This window comes from Periplaneta americana, chromosome 7 (genome assembly GCF_040183065.1).
Source record: "Periplaneta americana isolate PAMFEO1 chromosome 7, P.americana_PAMFEO1_priV1, whole genome shotgun sequence".
NCBI classification, from domain to species: domain Eukaryota; kingdom Metazoa; phylum Arthropoda; class Insecta; order Blattodea; family Blattidae; genus Periplaneta; species Periplaneta americana.
This window is the reverse complement of record NC_091123.1, coordinates 167,900,831-167,923,945: the sequence shown is the minus strand read 5'-3', so window position 1 is coordinate 167,923,945 and position 23,115 is coordinate 167,900,831. Positions and strand designations below refer to the sequence as shown.

The following is a 23,115-nucleotide window of genomic DNA, read 5'->3' as shown; positions in this document are numbered from 1 at the left end:
CTGTACTTGAGATGAGTACAAGTGTTCAGGGTGTAAATATTAATGGCCATTTCTTTGCTAGAATCCACCTTATTTGCCAACTTTTGAAATTGCCTTAGAATTTTGAGGTCCAACCACAATTTTGCTACATGTGCAATTGAAGTATCTGGTTTCTGAGAAGTGATAATAATTAGTGTAAAAAGGGATAATGTTATCCTGTACCTCATCAAGAAACTCATCATCAAATATTAAGACTTTGACAGTTAATTTTACTTTCTTAAACATATTGCCATTTTCAATAAGAATTTTCATATGTTGTTTATTTTTTCTCTTGCATTGCGCAAACTCAGAATCTAAAAAATCAGGGTTTAAGCTAGAAAATAAATAATTGTTGCAAAAATGCACAAATAAAAATTATATATATATATATATATATTTTCACATAAAAAACCCTATTTTACATGAGTATGTTAGGGTTAAAGTTTTCTATTTACTTGAGATAATATAACATGAATACATTTTGAATATTTTTTTTTCTGTCGTTGTTATGAATAAGAGAAATGTAAACTTAATTTTACGACTGTTACAACTATTAACTCAAACACATGAGAAGTCTACATCAATCATAAAGAAAGCGCTTGATTATACGAAATAGATTAAAAAAATAATATCTGTAAATACAAAACATAATTGAATAACAATAACATAGAATTTAGCATGAAATAATACATATAGCGTCCATAAGTCAACAAATATTATGATACATACTAGAGCAAAGTGGAATATACAGACATAATCATACAAACAAATATTTGATACACAAGTAAATTTATAATTTACACATACACACACACACATCCTTTTATAGCATAGGATAGATGGACAATTCATATTACTTAAGGTTAAAATTTTCAAATAATACACACAATACAAGAACAATATTGACACTTACAATTTTCTATTGATGTGGTTAATGAAATTAGTGAATGTTTTGCGACAACATTTTCTACTGAAAATGTTGTACAATGGCTTATTGTAGATCATATTACATTTATTTCGGTGCATTTCAATGCTGTATCGTCTATATCCATAAAGTGGGCAATCAAATAACAAATGTTCTACTGTTTGTTCACTTCCACAAACGCATTCATTTCCGCTCTCTACATTAATATGAAATCTCTTCAAATATGAAATAAATTTACCATGGCCGGATACAAATTGTGCGAGAATGAAATCAGGTATAAATAATGTGCACTTTAAGCGGCTATGTGCATCGGGGAAGAATAGATGTGCACATTGCGAAATGATTGTGCAATATCATAAACAATTGTGTAGAAAGATAAAATTAATAAAGTATGCAGAAATAAAAAGTTATGTATTTTGTTTCTGGGTGTTTTATTACTTTGAATCCGTCTTGTCACACTCTAGATATACAGTATGTAAATAAATCATAGACGTAGGTATGTTTAGAATCAATTACTGCTGAATTTATGTCACATTAAACTACGTTATTTTATGGACAAACTAAACATTGAAATTCTTTACTAGTAGGCCCTTCAAAATGTATTGTCAGCAGAGTGCTAACTCTTTTACTGAAAGGTGGTTTCTAATTCCAGTTTTTACAATATTCATGCAACTAAATCCTCGCTCACAATTTACAGTATGCGATGGAATTATATAAATTGAAGAGGAAACTGTTCACTTAACTTATATTATGCCGTTTTAGTTTCGGCACTATGTGTTTCTTTCTTTCTTTTCTTTTTTCTTCCTTATTTATGTCATTTTTCTTGTTGTTAGTTACCCTTACTTCTCATAGATGGCATTCTATTCCGCCATTTTAGGTCTCTTTCTTCCTTTTATAGATAGCTTGTTTTCTTTCCGCCATTCATGGTCTCTTACTTCTCACGTATAAGGAGCGAATTTAAGTTATCACGTGGCATGGGCTTTAGATTTTCATTGGCCCTATTCACATTAATTATTAATTAGCGTCGGTTCTCCTGAGAGGGACGCTTGACGCGGTGCAGTCTGGGGTAGACGCTTGAAGAGTATGGTTGTGTGACAACCGTGGAGAGCTGAGGGGTTTTTGTTTAGCGGCTATCTGTGATGGGATCACGGATAACCCAGCCCGGGCAGGGACATGTACTGCTGTAGTCTGGGCTTGATCGGGGATAGTGTCTTACTACGTGTAGAAGCGTGGCCGAGCTGTGGTGTGGTATGCTGTGTGATAACGGAGGCATGAGAGTTGAAGAGAGACCATTGTTGTTTGGTTTCGAGACTAGCCTACCAGGGATCATAACAGGTTTTTCTACATCAGTAATTGTATGTTTCTTTTGATTAGTAGAAGTATATTTGATTTCATACAGAGTATTAGGTAATTCACGAATAAGCTGGCATTCGTCAAGTGTATATTTTACATTGGCTGTGTTTGGTTTCGTATTAGTGCTTCCTGCCACATCCGACAAGTTTGAACTTGTCTAGCAAGTTACTTATACTTACAATCTGTGGGTATAGATGGTGTTACTATTGTGTGTAATGGTGAATGCCAGTTGAGTGACGATTAGCGGCAAGCCAGTTTCGATGCATTGGTGGAGTTATAGGTGGCTGTATTTCTACTGCATCCATTTTGTTCTTTTTCCAATTACCGGAAGTGCCAATTAATAAATGTAAACGGATAGTTGATTATTTATGCTGAGTGTTTTCTTTTGTACCACCTCACCCATGAGACAATCGACCCTATCATACGTTTGACGGCAGGGTAAAACTTAATCTTTTAAGTAGTATTTACTTATTATTTATACCAACTATTCAATTTAAACAGAGGCCCACCGTTGCACCAACTCTTTGAAATCATTTCCTGAACACGTATTGCTCAATACCTCTTTGAACATTGCCCATACCATTAGCATTTCATTTAGATTCATGTTAGTTCAAACACATCTCTGATTTCATTTTCTCCATTACCATCTTCGTTTCTGAAGTCCAATGTGGTTGTCGCATTTTTGCACATTTACATTCAAAGTTTCTTGCATTTTTAGAAGTCTAGTAGCAAAATGCGACAAATGCGACTGTGGCTTGAACCCTGAAAAAAAAATACATTACATTTGTCCACATAGATTACATAATCTACCTACTTGTTGTTTACGTGTAGATGTAGACCATAGAACTTTACGCGTAGACACATATCACTACTCTGTAGAATCCATTCGGCCAGTAGAATAATCGAGCATATTTTAATGAGAAATGCTAGGAAATGACATCATGAGAGCATGAATTTAACAGAGTTCTATTACTATAAATTTATGGTGTAAAATTTATTATCTTGCAGCCAAGCAATGAACGAACTGAGCTCTGTTCCACCAGACGAGCTGGAATATACCTTGGAAGCTGCTATACGTGAGGCGGTCGACGATGACACATTCCGCAAGGTGAACAGATGCAGCTACTCTACTAATCCTGCAGATGTGAGTAACAAATGCACAAATTCTGATTGTTATCATCTAGACTACTGAAAATAATGCAATTGAAGATTTTTTAAAACAGGTACATAGTGAAAATAATGCAAATTTGATATTATATAAAGTATGTGCTGAGCGTATTGTAGTGGCCGTCTTCTAAATTAGTTGTTAGAGGTTGAAAATTGGATGACGTGAATATGTTAGGAGAAAATACACAAACGATTAGGGAAAACACGGAAATTTTACTTGAAGCAAGTAGAGCGATCGGTTTGGAAGTAAATCCCGAAAAGACAAAGTATATGATTATGTCTCGTGACCAGAATATTGTACGAAATGGAAATATAAAAATTGGAGATTTATCCTTCGAAGAGGTGGAAAAATTCAAATATCTTGGAGCAACAGTAACAAATATAAATGACACTCGGGAGGAAATTAAACGCAGAATAAATATGGGAAATGCGTGTTATTATTCGGTTGAGAAGCTCTTATCATCCAGTCTGCTGTCGAAAAATCTGAAAGTTAGAATTTATAAAACAGTTATATTACCGGTTCTTCTGTATGGTTGTGAAACTTGGACTCTCACTCTGAGAGAGGAACATAGGTTCAGGGTGTTTGAGAATAAGGTGCTAAGGAAAATATTTGGGGCTAAGCAGGATGAAGTTACAGGAGAATGGAGAAAGTTACACAACACAGAACTGCACGCATTGTATTCTTCACCTGACATAATTAGGAACATTAAATCCAGACGTTTGAGATGGGCAGGGCATGTAGCACGTATGGGCGAATCCAGAAATGCATATAGAGTGTTAGTTGGGAGACCGGAGGGAAAAAGACCTTTAGGGAGGCCGAGACGTAGATGGGAGGATAATATTAAAATGGATCTGAGGGAGGTGGGGTATGATGATAGAGACTGGATTAATCTTGCACAGGATAGGGACCGCTGGCGGGCTTATGTGAGGGCGGCAATGAACCTTCGGGTTCCTTAAAAGCCATTTGTAAGTAAGTAAGTAAGTAAGAGGTTGAAAATTTCGAAAATTGTTCAAAATGTACAAAATTGTTTGTCCTAAATGCCCAAAGATGTACGAAAATTGTTCAAAACGTTCAAAATATCGAAAATTGTTCAAAATATTAAAAATGTTCAAAATTTCGAAAATTATTCAAAATATTCAATCAATCTTCTTAATATATCCAGCTGTTGACAACATGAAGTCCACTATAGTCCACTGTAGTCTATTGAGTTGTTGTTTTTCACGAGAAGTGAGGGGTATTTTGATCGGTGTTCATTATAGATGCCTGTTGCTAGTAGCCAGAGTTGGGGTGTAGTCAATATATACTGCAGGGCTGTGTCTTCTGCAACTGGTACTGATGATTTTAATTTACTTCTTTTGTGGTTTATGGATGGACAATATAGAAGAATGTGTTCCAGATCTTCATCATGATTATTACACAACAAACAAGTAGGATTATCAGAAATGTGAAATCGATGTAGGTACAATTGAGTGACAATGTGACCTGTTCTGGCTCTTGTTAAAAATGTTTGAACATGTCTGGGCAAGTTTTTGTACATTTCCAGGTCATTTGGTTTCTTTTGTACAGACTGTAAAATTTTTCCTTTGTCAGAAGAGAGCCAATTGTCAAAATGTTCAAAATTTCCAAAATTGTTCAAATTATTAATATTCAACATTGTTCAAAAGGCTAAAAATTTCGATTATTGTTCAAAATGTTAAAAATGTTCAACATTTGGAAAATTGTTCAAAATTCTTCATAATGTTCAAAATTATTCAAAATGTCGAAAATTGTTACATGCGGAGATGCTACAATGAAAAGGGAGGGATTCTGAGCCCCTTCGTTCTCTTTGTGTAGGGAAAAATCTGTTTTGAAAATTCAAAATAACCATTTTTTGAAAATATGCCGACCTCTACCATCCACATACATGAGGGCAGGCGGTTGCCCTTTAACCTACACATAGAGATCCAGGTGCTCTATTCGCAGACCTTAAAGGCTTTGTTCTCAGTACACATACAAACTTCAAAATTTTCGAAGTTGTTTGAAATTCAAAAAAATTTTAAATATTTAAAAAATTTAAAAAATGTCAAACTTTTCGACTATTTACAAAATTAAAAAAATCGAAATTTTCAAGCATTTAATTAAAACATTTCGGAATTGAAAAAAAAAATTGAAACAATTTAAAAAAATTTTCGAAGTTCAAAAAATTTCAAGATTTTCAAAAATTTTCAAAATTAAAAAAATTTTAAAACTTTCAAAATATTCAAATATTTTCTGACATTTTCAAAATTAAAAATTTCAAAAATTTCCAAAATTTTTCAAAATTAAAAAAAATTCTAAATTTCAACTAATTAAAAAGCTTTTCAAAATTTTTTAAAATCCAAAATTTTTTCACAATTTTCAAGAATTTACAAAATTTTACAAAATTTTCAAGATTCAAAAAAAGTCTCAATTTCAAGTATTTAAAAAAAATATTGAAAATTCTTCAAAATTAAAACATTTTTCAAAATACTTCAGAATTGAAACATTTTTAAAAATTCTCAAAAATTTCAAAATTTTTCAAAGTTAAAAAAAAACTTCATTTTCTAAATTAAAAAAAAAAAATTAAAAATTTTCAAATACCTTCAAAACTTTTAAAAATTGTCAATAATTTTTAAAATTTTCAAAATCCAAAAAAAAAAATTCAGAAATTTTAAGAATTCCAAAATATTTTTACAAATTACCAAATTTTGATTTCTTCCTTCTTTTCTTCTAATTTCTTCTCTATTCCCTGCTCTTTTCCCCTCAATTTTTCCACCAAAGTTTTTCCTCAATTTTCACCTGTATTATCAGCTATATTTTCTCTTTATAACCTGTGTTTTCAATCTGTTTTTCTCCTGAAATTTTCCCCTGTATTTTTCTCTCTAATTTATCCTCTATTTTCCCTCTCTTATCTCCATATACCTGTATTTTCTCCTCTATTTGCCCTCTTGGTTCTGTATTCTCCTCTGTTTTCTCTATGTTTCATCAATTTTCTTCTATATTTTGTCCTCTATTTTCTTCCGCATTTTCTTCTCTAGTTTCTACTTCATTTTCTCTGTATTTTCCCACCATTTTCTTCCCTACTTGCCTCTATTTTACACTCTATTTTCTTATCTAAATTTTTCTCTATTGTTTCCTCTATCTCCTATAAATTCGTCTCCAAATTCTGCTCAATTTTGCCTCTGTTTTCTCATCTCTATTTTATTCTCTATTTCCTCTATTTTAATCTCTATTTTCCTCGCTTTTCTCCTATTATTCCTCTACTTCGTCCTCTTATTATCTCCTCTATTTTACTCTACTTCTCTATTTCCTCTATTTTCACCCTAGATTCGATATATATATTTTGCACTCTATTTTCTTCTCTATATTCATTCTATTTAATCCTCTATTTTCTCCTCCACTTCCCTTCTACTTAGTCACTACTGTCCCTGTATTTTCTCCTCTATATTGTCCTATACGTTCTCCTTTATTTTCTCCTCTTCTTTCCCTCTGTTTTCTTCTGTATCTATTCTGTTGTCCCCTATTTTCTCCTCTATTTCCTCGACTATTTTCCTGCATTTTCTCCTCAATTTTCTTGTCTCTTTCCTCTAATTTCCCCCATTTTCCATTTCTTTTTCCGCACTTTCTTCCCTACTGTTCCTTTTTCTCCTCTATATTTTGCTTTATATTTCTCCTCTATTTTTTTTCTCCCTATATATTCTTCTGTACTTTCGCCTCTTTTTTCCTCTGAATTATCTTTTGTATGTTATTCTAGATTTTCTTCTCTACTTTCTCCTTTATTTCCCTCAATTTGCTCCTTGTGTTTTCTCCTCTTTTTCCTCTCTAGTTTATCCGCTCTTTTCCCTTTATTTTCTTATCTATTTTCCCTATATTTCCTCCACTGTTATCATCTCTATTATCGCCTCTATTTTCTTATCTATTTTTCCTCTCTTTCCCTTTATTTTCTCTTCTACTGACCCTCTATTTTCTGCTCACTTTTTCCTCTAATTTCTTCTCTTTTTCCTGTTTTTTCTTCTGTTTTTCCTCTATTTTCAACTCTATTCTCTCCTCTATTTGATCCCTTACTTTCCCCACTATTTTGCCGACATTCTTTCAACATTTTCCTGCTATTTTCTTCTCTACTTTTCCTCTATATTCTTCTCTACTTTTCCTCTATTTTCTGCTCTATATTCCTCCATCTTTTTCTATATTTTCTGTACATGTACCCTCTATTTTCTCCTTTATTTTCCCGCTATTTTCTCCTCTACTTTCTTGTCTGTTTCCTCTACTTTCCCTCCATTTGCCCTCTATTATTTTGTTTTCTTCCCTACTTTCTTTTTTTCTCTTCTATATTTTCCTATACTTCTCTTTTTTCTCTTCTATCCTCTACATTCTTCTGTATTTCCTTCTCTATTTTTCTACTATTTGCTTTTCTATCGTCTTCTGGACTTTCTTCTCTATTTTCTCCTAAAGTTTTCTATTCCAGTTTTTCTCTCTACTTTCTCCCTTATTGTCCGTCCTTTTTCCCTCTAATTCCTCGTCCATTTTCATCTCTAATATCTCCTCTATTTTCTTCTCTACTTCCCTTCTGATTTCCTCTATATTATCATATCTATTTTCCTTCTAATTTACCCTTTATTTTTCGTTTCTTTTCCTCTACTTTATGTTCATTTTCATCTCTATTTTCTGCGCTACTTTCCCACTGTTTTCTCCTTACCTTTCCTTCGATTTTCTTCCCTTTTTCATCTATTTTGTTTTCTATTTTTTCTCGAGTTTTCTCTATTATCTCCTCTGTACTTCCTCTATTTTCTTCATTATTTTTCCTTTCGTTTCTCTTCTACTTCTCCTCTACTTTTCCCTCTAATTTACCCTCTATTTTCGCCTCAATTTTCTGTCTATATTCTCCACAACTGTTCTCTCTATCATCTCTTCAAGCTTTCCCTTTTTTGCCTTCTTTTTTTTATATTTTCTCCACAAATTTCTTCTCTATTTTCCCTTTAATTTCCATTGTAATTTTCCTCTATTGACTTATCAAATTTCTGTCTCTTTCTTCTTTGTTTTCCTTTACATTCTTCTCTATTTCCTGCTCTATTTTCCCCTCAATTTTCCCAACTTTCCCATCAATTTCCACCTGTACTTTCACTGAAATTTCTGCTATATTTTTCCTCTTTTCCCATCTCTGTTTCAGTCCATTATCTCCTCTATTTTCTGCTGTACTTTCCTCTCTAATATTTTCCTCTATATCCCTACTTTTTTTCTTCTATTATCTCTATGTCTGATCTATTTTCTCTCTGTCTTCCTCTGCATTCTCCTGTTTGTTCTTTTCTGTATTTCCTCTAATTTCTGTCCTCTATTTCGTCCTGCATTTTCTTCTCTATTTCCTCCTCCATTTTCCCTGTACTTTCTCGTCTAATTTCCCTATAATTTCTATATATTTCTTTCAATTTTCTCTATCTCCTTGATTTTCCTCCCTATTTCTTATCCATTTTCACATCAATTTTCCCATTATTTTCTCCTCTCTATATCATTCTCTATTTTCCCTTTATTTTCTCCTCTACTTTTCCTCCATTTTCTTTTCTTTCTCGATTTTCTAATATTTTCCTCTATTTTTCATCTATTTCCTCCACTCCTATATCTTCTGCTCTATCGAAATTTTCAAGAATTAAAAAAAATTTCATAAATTTTTGGAATTTGAAAAAATAAACTTTATGGAATTTAAAAAAATTTTTAAAATTGTTATAAAATTTAAAAAAAAATATCAATTTGGAAGGTCAAAATGCCCGAATTTTTTTATTTTGCCGGCCTCTCCCGTTCAAACGCACGGGGATAGAGAGTTGTCCTTTACACTGAAGATAGAGTTCGAGGATCTGAATTCAACGCACTCATCGCCTTTGTTCTCAGTACAAGTACTGCGGAGATATGCCTAAAAGAATGTCGGCGGAGTCTCGAAAATCGGCTTGTGTCCGCGATTCCCATTTCGATGCTATCGTGTAAGAATTAAGTCAAGGAGAAATTACAGGATAGCATTACGTTCCTCGGTATGGCCATTATTTCCGGAATTAGGGTCCAAAATATTTTACGTACCCAAAAAATAAGGCTAGGAAAAAGTGCGACGAATTAATTGGATTTTACCGGTGATTATTATTGAATATGCGGGGATGCTACAGTTAAAAGGGTGGGTCTCTGAGCCGCTCCGTTCTCCTTGTGGAGTTAAAGTTATAATTTGGAAGATCAAAATGCCCATTTTTTTTTCATTTGCCGCCTCTTACTTGCAAACGCACGGGGATAGAGAGTTGTCCTTTACACTAAAGATAGCGTTCGAATTGCTGAATTCAACGCACTAATAGGCTTTGTTCTAAGTACACGTACTGCGGAGTTATGGCGGCTAGAATGTCGGCGGAATAGTGGTTTTAAACCCTTCCCATTTTTTTTCTCGAAAATCAGAAAGTGTTCGCGATTGCCATTTTGATGCTATCGTGTAAGAAGGAAGTCAAGGGAGAATACAGGGCAGCGTACCGTTCCTCGGTATGGCCATTATTTCCGGAATTCGAGACTCAAATATTTTACGTACAAAAAAATTGAGGCCAGAAAAAGGTGCGACGGATTTTCTGGATTTTAGCGGTGATTACTAGGGACCATGCGGGGATGCTACAGTTAAAAGGGCGGGCCTCTGAGCCGCTTCTTTCTGCTTGTGTAGAATAAAGTCTGCTTTGGAAGGTCAAAATGACCATTTTTTGAAATTTTGCCGGCCTCTCCCGTCCAAACGCGCAGGGATAGAGATATGTCCTTTATACTGAAGATAGAGTTCCACGAGCTGTATCCAACGCACTCGTCGGCATTGTTCTATGTACACGTACTGCGGAGTTATGGCGGCTAGAATGTCGGCGGAAAATGAGAAAGTGTTCGCGATTGCAATTTTGATGCTATGGTGTAAGAAGGAAGTCAAGGGAGAATACAGGGCAGCATACCGTTCCTCGGTAAGGCCATTATTTCCGGAATAAGAGCCTCAAATATTTTAGGTACCCAATAATTGAGGCCAGAAAAAAGTGCGGCGGATTTGCTGGATTTTAGCGGTGATTACTAGCGACCTTGCGGGGATGCTACAGTTAAAAGGGCGGGCCTCTGAGCCGCTTCGTTCTGCTTGTGTAGAAAAAGGTCTGTTTTGGAAGGTCAAAATGACCATTTTTTGAAATTTTGCCGGCCTCTCCCGTCCAACCGCGCAGGGATAGAGATTTGTCCTTTATACTGAAGATAGAGTTCGACGAGCTGTATTGAACGCACTCGTCGGCTTTGTTCTAAGTAAACGTACTGCGGCGTTATGGCGGCTAGAATGTCGGCGGTATAGTGGTTTTTTTTCTCGAAAATCAGAAAGTGTTCGCGATTGCCAATTTGATGCTATCGTGTAAGAAGGAAGTCAAGGGAGAATACAGGGCAGCATACCGTTCCTCGGTATGGCCATTATTTCCGGAATTAGAGACTCAAATATTATAGGTACCCAATAATTGAGGCCAGAAAAAAGTGCGGCGGATTTGCTTGATTTTAGCGGTGATTACTAGGGACCATGCGGGGATGCTACAGTTAAAAGGGCGGGCTTCTGAGCCGCTTCGTTCCGCTTTTGCAGAAAAAAGTCTGTCTTGGAAGGTCAATATGACCATTTTTTGAAATTTTGCCGGCCTCTTCCGTCCAAACGCGAAAGGATAGAGAGTTGTTTATACTGAACATAGAGTTCGACGAGCTGTATTCTACGCACTCGTCAGCTTTCTTCTAAGTAGACGTACTGCGGAGTTATGGCGGCTAGAATGTCGGCGGAATAGTGGTTTAAACCCTTCCCCTTTTTTTCTCGAAAATCAGAAAGTGTTCGCGATTGCCATTTTGATGCTATCGTGTAAGAAGGAAGTCAAGGGAGAATACAGGGCAGCATACCGTTCCTCGATATGACCATTCTTTCCGGAATTAGTGAGTCAAATATTTTAGGTACCCAAAAATTGGGGCCAGAAAAAAGTGCGGCGGATTTGCTGGATTTTAGCGGTGATTACTAGGGACCATGCGGGGATGCTACAGTTAAAAGGGCGGGCCTCTGACCCGCTTCGGTTTGCTTGTGTAGAAAAAGGTCTGTTTTGGAAGGTCAAAATGACAATTTTTTGAAATTTTTCCAGCCTCTCCCGTCCAAACGCGCAGGGATAGAGATTTGTCCTTTATATTGAAGATAGAGTTCGACGAGCTGTATTCAACGCACTCGTCGGCTTTGTTCTAAGTACACGTACTGCGGAGTTATGGCGGCTAGAATGTCGGCGGAATAGTGGTTCCCTTCCCTTTTTTTTCTCGAAAATCAGAAAGTGTTCGCGATTGCCATTTTGATGCTATCGTGTAAGAAGGAAGTTAAGGGAGAATACAGGGCAGCATATCGTTCCTCGGTATGGCCATTATTTACGGAATTAATGAGTCATATATTCTAGGTACCCAAAAATTTGGGGCCAGAAATAAGTGCGGCGGATTTGCTGGATTTTAGCGGTGATTACTAGGGACCATGCGGGGATGCTACAATTAAAAGGGCGGGCCTCTGACCCGCTTCGGTTTGCTTGTGTAGAAAAAGGTCTGTTTTGGAAGGTCAAAATGACAATTTTTTGAAATTTTGCCCTCCTCTCCCGTCCAAACGCTCAGGGATAGAGATTTGTTCTTCATATGAAGATGGAGTTCCACGGGCTGTATTCAACGCACTCGTCGGCTTTGTTCTAAGTACACGTACTGCGGAGTTATGGCGGCTAGAATGTCGGCAGAATAGTGGTTTTTTTTTTCTCGAAAATGAGAAAGTGTTCGCGATTGCCGATTTGATGCTATCGTGTAAGAAGGAAGTCAAGGGAGAATAATGGGCAGCATACCGTTCCAAGGTATGGCCATTATTTCCGGAATTAGAGACTCAAATATTATAGGTACCCAAAAATTGAGGCCAGAAAAAAGTGCGGCGGATTTGCTTGATTTTAGCGGTGATTACTAGGGAACATGCGGGGATGCTACAGTTAAAAGGACGGGCCTCTGAGCCGCTTCGTTCTGCTTGTGTAGAAAAAAGTCTGTCTTGGAAGGTCAATATGACCATTTTTTTTAATTTTGCCGGCCTCTTCCGTCCAAACGCGAAAGGATAGAGCGTTGTTTATACTGAAGATAGAGTTCGACGAGCTGTATTCTACGCAGTCGTCGGCTTTCTCTAAGTAGACGTACTGCGGAGTTATGGCGGCTAGAATGTCGGCGGAATAGTGGTTTTAAACCCTTCCCATTTTTTTTCTCGAAAATCGGAAAGTGTTCGCGATTGCCATTTTGATGCTATCGTGTAAGAAGGAAGTCATGGGAGAATACAAGGCAGCATACCGTTCCTCGGTATGGCCATTATTTCCGGAATTAGAGACTCAAAATATTTTAGGTACCTAAAAATTGAGGCCAGAAAAAAGTGCGGCGGATTTGCTGGATTTTAGCGGTGATTACTAGGGACCATGCGGGGATGCTACTTTTAAAAGGGCGGGCCTCTGAGCCGCTTCGTTGAGCTTGTGTAGAAAAAAGTCTGTTTTGGAAGGACAAAATGACCATTTTTTTAAATTTTGCCGGCCTCCCCCGTCCAAACGCGCAGGGATAGAGATTTGTAAGGTCAAAATGACCATTTTTTGAAATTTTGCCGGCCTCTCCCGTCCAAACGCGCAGGGATAGAGATTTGTCCTTTATACTGAAGATAGAGTTCGAGTAGCTGTATTCAACGCACTTGTCGGCTTTTTTTTTTAGTAAACGTACTGCGGAGTTATGGCGGCTAAATTGTCGGCGGAATATTGGTTTAAACCCTTCCCCTTTTTTTCCCGAAAATCAGAAAGTGTTCGCGATTGCCATTTAGATCCTATCGTGTAAGAAGGAAGTCAAGGAAGATTACAGGGCTGCATACCGTTCCTCGGTATGGCCATTATTTCCGGAATTAGAGAGTCAAATATTTTAGGTACCCAAAAATTGGGGCCAGAAAAAAGTGCGGCGGATTTGGTGGATTTTAGCGGTGATTACTAGGGACCATGCGGGGATGCTACAGTTAAAAGGGCGGGCCTCTGAGCCGCTTCGTTCTGCTTGTGTGGAAAAAAGTCTGTTTTGGAAGGTCAAAATGACCATTTTTGGAAATTTTGCCGGCCTCTCCCGTCCAAGCGCGCAGGGATAGAGATTTGTCCTTTATACTGAAGATAGAGTTCGACGAGCTGTATTCAACGCACTCGTCGGCTTTGTTCTATGTAAACGTACTGCGGAGTTATGGCGGCTAGAATGTCGGCGGAATAGTGGTTTAAACCCTTCCCCTTTTTTCCCCGATAATCAGAAAGTGATCGCGATTGCCATTTTGATGCTATCGTGTAAGAAGGAAGTCCATGGAGAATACAGGGCAGCATACCGTTCCTAGGTATGGCCATTATTTCCGGAATTAGTGAGTCAAATATTTTAGGTACCCAAAAATTGGGGCCAGAAAAAAAGTGCGGCGGATATGCTGGATTTTAGCGGTGATTACTAGGGACAATGCGGGGATGCTACAGTTAACATGGCGGGCCTCTGAGCCGCTTCGTTCTGCTTATGTAGAAAAAAGTCTGATTTGGAAGGTCAAAATTACCATTTTTTGAAATTTTGCCGGCCTCTCCCGTCCAAACGCGCAGGGATAGAGATTTGTCCTTTATACTGAAGATAGAGTTCGAGTAGCTGTATTCAACGCACTCGTCGGCTTTTTTTTTTAGTAAACGTACTGCGGAGTTATGGCGGCTAAATTGTCGGCGGAATATTGGTTTAAACCCTTCCCCTTTTTTTCCCGAAAATCAGAAAGTGTTCGCGATTGCCATTTAGATCCTATCGTGTAAGAAGGAAGTCAAGGAAGATTACAGGGCTGCATACCGTTCCTCGGTATGGCCATTATTTCCGGAATTAGAGAGTCAAATATTTTAGGTACCCAAAAATTGGGGCCAGAAAAAAGTGCGGCGGATTTTCTGGATTTTAGCGGTGATTACTAGGGACCATGCGGGGTGCTACAGTTAAAAGGGCGGGCCTCTGAGCCGCTCCGTTCTGCCTGTGTAGAAAAAAGTCTGTTTTGGAAGGTCAAAATGACCATTTTTTGAAATTTTGCCGGCCTCTCCCGTCCAAACGCGCAGGGATAGCGATTTGTCCTTTATACTAAAGATAGAGTTCGACGAGCTGTATTGAACGCACTCGTCGCCTTTGTTCTAAGTACACGTACTGCGGAGTTATGGCCGCTAGAATGTCGGCGGAATAGTGGTTTTCTCGAAAATCAGAAAGTGTTCGCGATTGTCATTTTGATGCTATCGTGTAAGAAGGAAGTCAATGGAAAATACAGGGCTGCATACCGTTCCTCGGTATGGCCATTATTTCCGGAATTAGTGAGTCAAATATTTTAGGTACCCAAAAATTGGGGCCAGAAAAAAGTGCGGCGGAGTTTCTGGATTTTAGCGGTGATTACTAGGGACCATGCGGGGATGCTACAGTTAATAGGGCGGTCCTCTGAGCGGCTCCGTTCTGCTTGTGTAGAAAAAAGTCTGTTTTTTAAGGTCAAAATGACCATTTTTTGAAATTTTGCCGGCCTCTCCCGTCCAAACGCGCAGGGATAGAGATTTGTCCTTTATACTGAAGATAGAGTTCGACGAGCTGTATTCAACGCACTCGTCGGCTTTGTTCTAAGTAAACGTACTGCGGAGTTATGGCGGCTAGAATGTCGGCGGAATAGTGGTTTAAACCCTTCCCCTTTTTCTCCCGAAAATCAGACAGTGTTCGCGATTGCCATATAGATGCTATCGTGTAAGAAAGAAGTAAGGGAGAATAGAGGGCTGCATACCGTTTCTCGGTAAGGCCATTATTTCCGGAATTAGAGAGTCAAATATTTTAGGTACCCAAAAATTGGTTCCAGAAAAAAGTGCGGCGGATATGCTGGATTTTAGCGGTGATTACTAGGGACAATGCGGGGATGCTACAGTTAACAGGGCGGGCCTCTGAGCCGCTTCGTTCTGCTTATGTAGGAAAAAGTCTGTTTTGGAAGGTCAAAATTACCATTTTTTGAAACTTTGCCGGCCTCTCCCGTCCAAACGCGCAGGGATAGAGATTTGTCCTTTATACTGAAGATAGAGTTCGAGTAGCTGTATTCAACGCACTCGTCGGCTTTTTTTTTTAGTAAACGTACTGCGGAGTTATGGCGGCTAAATTGTCGGCGGAATATTGGTTTAAACCCTTCCCCTTTTTTTCCCGAAAATCAGAAAGTGTTCGCGATTGCCATTTAGATCCTATCGTGTAAGAAGGAAGTCAAGGAAGATTACAGGGCTGCATACCGTTCCTCGGTATGGCCATTATTTCCGGAATTAGAGAGTCAAATATTTTAGGTACCCAAAAATTGGGGCCAGAAAAAAGTGCGGCGGATTTGGTGGATTTTAGCGGTGATTACTAGGGACCATGCGGGGATGCTACAGTTAAAAGGGCGGGCCTCTGAGCCGCTTCGTTCTGCTTGTGTGGAAAAAAGTCTGTTTTGGAAGGTCAAAATGACCATTTTTGAAAATTTTGCCGGCCTCTCCCGTCCAAACGCGCAGGGATAGAGATTTGTCCTTTATACTGAAGATAGAGTTCGACGAGCTGTATTCAACGCACTCGTCGGCTTTGTTCTATGTAAACGTACTGCGGAGTTATGGCGGCTAGAATGTCGGCGGAATAGTGGTTTAAACCCTTCCCCTTTTTTCCCCGATAATCAGAAAGTGATCGCGATTGCCATTTTGATGCTATCGTGTAAGAAGGAAGTCAATGGAGAATACAGGGCAGCATACCGTTCCTAGGTATGGCCATTATTTCCGGAATTAGTGAGTCAAATATTTTAGGTACCCAAAAATTGGGGCCAGAAAAAAAGTGCGGCGGATATGCTGGATTTTAGCGGTGATTACTAGGGACAATGCGGGGATGCTACAGTTAACATGGCGGGCCTCTGAGCCGCTTCGTTCTGCTTATGTAGAAAAAAGTCTGATTTGGAAGGTCAAAATTACCATTTTTTGAAATTTTGCCGGCCTCTCCCGTCCAAACGCGCAGGGATAGAGATTTGTCCTTTATACTGAGGATAGAGTTCGAGTAGCTGTATTCAACGCACTCGTCGGCTTTTTTTTTTAGTAAACGTACTGCGGAGTTATGGCGGCTAAATTGTCGGCGGAATATTGGTTTAAACCCTTCCCCTTTTTTTCCCGAAAATCAGAAAGTGTTCGCGATTGCCATTTAGATCCTATCGTGTAAGAAGGAAGTCAAGGAAGATTACAGGGCTGCATACCGTTCCTCGGTATGGCCATTATTTCCGGAATTAGAGAGTCAAATATTTTAGGTACCCAAAAATTGGGGCCAGAAAAAAGTGCGGCGGATTTGCTGGATTTTACCGGTGATTACTAGGGAACATGCGGGGGATGCTACAGTTAAAAGGGCGGGCCTCTGAGCCGCTTCGTTCTGCTTGTGTAGAAAAAAGTCTGTATTGGAAGGTCAAAATGACAATTTTTTGAAATTTTGCCGGCCTCTCCCGTCCAAACGCGCAGGGATAGAGATTTGTCCTTTATACTGAAGATAGAGTTCCATGAGCTGTATTCAACGCACTCGTCTTCTTTCTTATAAGTAAACGTACTGCGGAGTTAAGGCGGCTAGAATGTCGGCGGAATAGTGGTTTCCCTTTTTTTCCCGAAAATCAGAAAGTGTTCGCGATTGCCATTTAGATGCTGTCGTGTAAGAAGGAAGTCAAGGGAGAATACAGGGCTGCATACCGTTCCTCGGTAAGGCCATTATTTCCGGAATTAGAGAGTCAAATATTTTAGGTACCCAAAAATTGGGTCCAGAAAAAAGTGCGACGGATTTTCTGGATTTTAGCGGTGATTACTAGGGACCATGCGGGAATGCTACAGTTAAGAGGGCGGGCCTCTGAGCCGCTTCGTTCTGCTTGTGTAGAAAAAAGTCTGTTTTGGAAGGTCAAAATGACCATTTTTTTTAATTTTGCCGGCCTCTCCCGTCCAAACGCGCAGGGATAGAGATTTGTCCTTTATACTGAAGATAGAGTTCCATGAGCTGTATTGAACGCACTCGTCGGCTTTGATCTGAGTAAACATACTGCGGAGTTATGGCGGCTAGAATGTCGGCGGAAAAGTGGTTTAAACCCTTCCCCTTTTTTTCCCGAAAATCAGAAAGTGTTCGCGATTGCCATTTAGATGCTATCGTGTAAGAAAGAAGTCAAGGGAGAATACAGGGCAGCATACCGTTCCTCGGTATGGCCATTATTTCCGGAATTAGAGAGTCAAATATTATAGGTACCCAAAAATTGAGGCCAGAAAAAAGTGCGACGCATTTTCTGGATTTTAGCGGTGATTACTAGGGACCAAGCGGGGATGCTACAGTTAACAGGGCGGGACTCTGAGCCGCTTCGTTCTGCTTGTGTAGAAAAAAGACTGTTTTGGAAGTTCAAAATGACCATTTTTTGAAATTTTGCCGGCCTCTCCCGTCCAAACGCGCAGGGATAGAGATTTGTACTTTATACTGAAGATAGAGTTCCATGAGCTGTATTCAACGCACTCGTCGGCTTTGTTATAAGTAAACGTACTGCGGAGTTATGGCGGCTAGAATGTCGGCGGAATAGAGGTTTAAACCCTTCCCCTTTTTTTCCCGAAAATCAGAAAGTGTTCGCGATTGCCATTTAGATGCTATCGTGTAAGAAGGAAGTCAAGGGAGAATACAGGGCAGCATACCGTTCCTCGGTATGGCCATTATTTCCGGAATTAGTGAGTCAAATATTTTAGGTACCCAAAAATTGGGGCCAGAAAAAAGTGCGCCGGATTTGCCGGATTTTAGCGGTGATTACTAGGGACCATGCGGGATGCTACAGTTAAAAGGGCGGTCCTCTGAGCCGCTCCGTTCTGCTTGTGTAGAAAAAAGTCTGTTTTTTAAGGTCAAAATGACCATTTTTTCAAATTTTGCCGGCCTCTCCCGTCCAAACGCGCAGGGATAGAGATTTGTCCTTTATACTGAAGATAGAGTTCGACGAGCTGTGTTCAACGCACTCGTCGGCTTTGTTATAAATAATCGTACTGCGGAGTTATGGCGGCTAGAATGTCGGCGGCCCCTTTTTTTCTCGAAAATCAGAAAGTGTTCTCGATTGCCATTTAATGCTATCGTGTAAGAAGGAAGTCAAGGGAGAATACAGGGCAGCATACCGTTCCTCGGTATGGCCATTATTTCCGGAATTAGTGAGTCAAATATTTTAGGTACCCAAAAATTGGGGCCAGAAAAAAGTGCGGCGGGATTGCTGGATTTTAGCGGTGATTACTAGGGACCATGCGGGGATGCTACAGTTAAAAGGGCGGTCCTCTGAGCGGCTCCGTTCTGCTTGTGTAGAAAAAAGTCTGTTTTTAAGGTCAAAATGACCATTTTTTGAAATTTTGCCGGCCCCTCCCGTCCAAACGCGCAGGGATAGAGATTTGTCCTTTATACTGAAGATAGAGTTCGACGAGCTGTATTCAACGCACTCGTCGGCTTTGTTCTAAGTAAACGTACTGCGGAGTTATGGCGGCTAGAATGTCGGCGGAATAGTGGTTTAAACCCTTCCCCTTTTTTCCCGAAAATCAGAAAGTGTTCGCGATTGTCATTTAGATACTATCGTGTAAGAAGGAAGTCAAGGGAGAATACAGGGCAGCATACCGTTCCTCGGTATGGCCATTATTTCCGGAATTAGAGAGTCAAATATTTTAGGTACCCAAAAATTGAGGCCTGAAAAAAGTGCGACGGATTTCCTGGATTTTAGCGGTGATTACTAGGGACCAAGCGGGCATGCTACCTGCCTCTGAACCGCTTCGTTCTGCTTGTGTAGAAAAAAGTCTGTTTTGGAAGTTCAAAATGACCATTTTTTTAAATTTTGCCGGCCTCTCCCGTCCAAACGCGCAGGGATAGAGATTTGTCCTTTATACTGAAGATAGAGTTCCATGATCTGTATTCAACGCACTCGTCGGCTTTGTTATAAGTAAACGTACTGCGGAGTTATGGCGGTTAGAATGTCGGCGGAATAGTGGTTTAAACCCTTCCCCTTTTTTTCCCGAAAATCAGAAAGTGTTCGCGATTGCCATTTAGATGCTATCGTGTAAGAAGGAAGTCAAGGGAGAATACAGGGCAGCATACCGTTCCTCGGTATGGCCATTATTTCCGGAATTAGTGAGTCAAATATTTTAGGTACCCAAAAATTGGGGCCAGAAAAAAGTGCGCCGGATTTGCTGGATTTTAGCGGTGATTACTAGGGACCATGCGGGGATGCTACAGTTAAAAGGGCGGTCCTCTGAGCCGCTCCGTTCTGCTTGTGTAGAAAAAAGTCTGTTTTTTAAGGTCAAAATGACCATTTTTTTTTATTTTCCCGGCCTCTCCCGTCCAAACGCTCAGGGATAGAGATTTGTCCTTTATACTGAAGATAGAGTTCGACGAGCTGTATTCAACGCACTCGTCGCCTTTGTTCTAAGTACACGTACTGCGGAGTTATGGCGGCTAGAATGTCGGCGGAATAGTGGTTTAAACCCTTCCCCTTTTTTCCCAAAAATCAGAAAGTGTTCGCGATTGTCATTTAGATACTATCGTGTAAGAAGGAAGTCAAGGGAGAATACAGGGCAGCATACCGTTCCTCGGTATGGCCATTATTTCCGGAATTAGTGAGTCAAATATTTTAGGTACCCAAAAATTGGGGCCAGAAAAAAGTGCGACGGATTTTCTGGATTTTAGCGGTGATTACTAGGGACCATGCGGGGATGCTACAGTTAAAAGGGCGGGCCTCTGAGCCGCTTCGTTCTGCTTGTGTAGAAAAAATTCTGTTTTGGAAGGTCAAAATGACCATTTTTTGAAATTTTGCCGGCCTCTCCCTTCCAAACGCGCAGGGATAGAGATTTGTCCTTTATACTGAAGATAGAGAACGACGAGCTGTAATCAACGCACTCGTTGGCTTTGTTCTATGTAAACGTACTGCGGAGTTATGGCGGCTAGAATGTCGGCGGAATAGTGGTTTAAACCCTTCCCCTTTTTTTTCCGAAAATCAGAAAGTGTTCGCGATTGCCATTTAGATGCTATCCTGTAAGAAGGAAGTCAAGGGAGAATACAGGGCTGTATACCGTTCCTCGGTAAGGCCATTATTTCCGGAATTAGAGAGTCAAATATTTTAGGTATCCAAAAATTGGGGCCAGGAAAAAGTGCGGCGGAGTTCCTGGATTTTAGCGGTGATTACTAGGGACCATGCGGGGATGCTACAGTTAAAAGGGCAGGCCTCTGAGCCGCTTCGTTCTGCTTGTGTAGAAAAAAGTCTGTTTTGGAAGGTCAAAATGACCATTTTTCGAAATTTTGCCGGCCTCTCCCGTCCAGACGCGCAGGGATAGAGATTTGTCCTTTATACTGAAGATGGAGGTCCATGATCTGTATTCAACGCACTCGTCGGCTTTGTTATAAGTAAACGTACTGCGGAGTTATGGCGGCTAGAATGTCGGCGGAATTAAACCCTTCCCCTTTTTTTCCCGAAAATCAGAAAGTGTTCGCGATTGCCATTTAGATGCTATCGTGTAGAAGGAAGTCAAGGGAGAATACAGGGCAGCATACCGTTCCTCGGTATGGCCATTATTTCCGGAAATAGTGAGTCAAATATTTTAGGTACCCAAAAATTGGGGCCAGAAAAAAGTGCGCCGGATTTGCTGGATTTTAGCGGTGATTACTAGGGACCATGCGGGGATGCTACAGTTAAAAGGGCGGTCCTCTGAGCCGCTCCGTTCTGCTTGTGTAGAAAAAAGTCTGTTTTTTAAGGTCAAAATGACCATTTTTTGAAATTTTGCCGGCGTCTCCCGTCCAAACGCCCAGGGATAGAGATTTGTCCTTTATACTGAAGATAGAGTTCGACGAGCTGTATTCAACGCACTCGTCGCCTTTGTTCTAAGTACACGTACTGCGGAGTTATGGCCGCTAGAATGTCGGCGGAATAGGGGTTTTCTCGAAAACCAGAAAGGGTTCGCGATTGCCATTTTGATGCTATCGTGTAAGAAGGAAGTCAATGGAGAATACAGGGCAGCATACCGTTCCTCGGTATGGCCATTATTTCCGGAATTAGAGAGTCAAATATTTTAGGTACCCAAAAATTGGGGCCAGAAAAAAGTGCGACGGATTTTCTGGATTTTAGATGTGATTACTAGGGACCATGCGGGGATGCTACAGTTAAAAGGGCGGGCCTCTGAGCCGCTTCGTTCTGCTTGTGTAGAAAAAAGTCTGTTTTGGAAGGTCAAAATGACCATTTTTCGAAATTTTGCCGGCCTCTCCCGTCCAGACGCGCAGGGATAGAGATTTGTCCTTTATACTGAAGATAGAGTTCCATGATCTGTATTCAACGCACTCGTCGGCTTTGTTCTAAGTAAACGTACTGCGGAGTTATGGCGGCTAGAATGTCGGCGGAATAGTGTTCGCGATTGTCATTTAGATACTATCGTGTAAGAAGGAAGTCAAGGGAGAATACAGGGCAGCATACCGTTCCTCGGTATGGCCATTATTTCCGGAATTAGAGAGTCAAATATTTTAGGTACCCAAAAATTGAGGCCAGAAAAAAGTGCGACGGATTTCCTGGATTTTAGCGGTGATTACTAGGGACCAAGCGGGCATGCTACCTGCCTCTGAACCGCTTCGTTCTGCTTGTGTAGAAAAAAGTCTGTTTTGGAAGTTCAAAATGACCATTTTTTGAAATTTTGCCGGCCTCTTACGTCCAAAGCGCGCAGGGATAGAGATTTGTCCTGTATACTGAAGATAGAGTTCGACGAGCTGTATTCAACGCACTCGTCGGCTTTGTTATAAGTAAACGTACTGCGGAGTTATGGCGGCTAGAATGTCGGCGGAATAGTGGTTTAAACACTTCCCCTTTTTTTTCCCGAAAATCAGAAAGTGTTCGCGATTGCCATTTAGATGCTATCGTGTAAGAAGGAAGTCAAGGAAGATTACAGGGCTGCATACCGTTCATCGGTATGGCCATTATTTCCGGAATTAGAGAGTAAAATATTTTAGGTACCCAAAAATTGGGGCCAGAAAAATGTGCGGCGGAGTTTCTGGATTTTAGCGGTGATTACTAGGGACCATGCGGGGATGCTACAGTTAAAAGGGCGGGCCTCTGAGCCGCTTCGTTCTGCTTGTGTGGAAAAAAGTCTGTTTTGGAAGGTCAAAATGACCATTTTTTGAAATTTTGCCGGCCTCTCCCGTCCAAACGCGCAGGGATAGAGATTTGTCCTTTACACTGAAGATAGAGTTCCATGAGCTGTATTCAACGCACTCGTCTTCTTTCTTATAAGTAAACGTACTGCGGAGTTAAGGCGGCTAGAATGTCGGCGGAATAGTGGTTTAAACCCTTCCCCTTTTTTTCCCGAAAATCAGAAAGTGTTCGCGATTGCCATTTAGATGCTATCGTGTAAGAAGGAAGTCAAGGGAGAATACAGGGCAGCATACCGTTCCTCGGTATGGCCATTATTTCCGGAATTAGTGAGTCAAATATTTTAGGTACCCAAAAATTGGGGCCAGAAAAAAGTGCGCCGGATTTGCTGGATTTTAGCGGTGATTACTAGGGACCATGCGGGGATGCTACAGTTAAAAGGGCGGTCCTCTGAGCCGCTCCGTT

General features: G+C 39.9%; 1 protein-coding gene across 1 annotated transcript in view; it reads left to right on the top strand.

Annotated features, from left to right (window-relative positions):
• LOC138703700 (uncharacterized) overlaps positions 1-23,115 on the top strand; it is a gene marked incomplete at its 5' end in the record, with an annotated part of 222,235 nt that overhangs the window by 5,695 nt on the left and 193,425 nt on the right. The window contains 1 exon segment of the mRNA XM_069831801.1: positions 3,305-3,440. Coding sequence (XP_069687902.1) covers positions 3,305-3,440 — 136 coding nt within the window.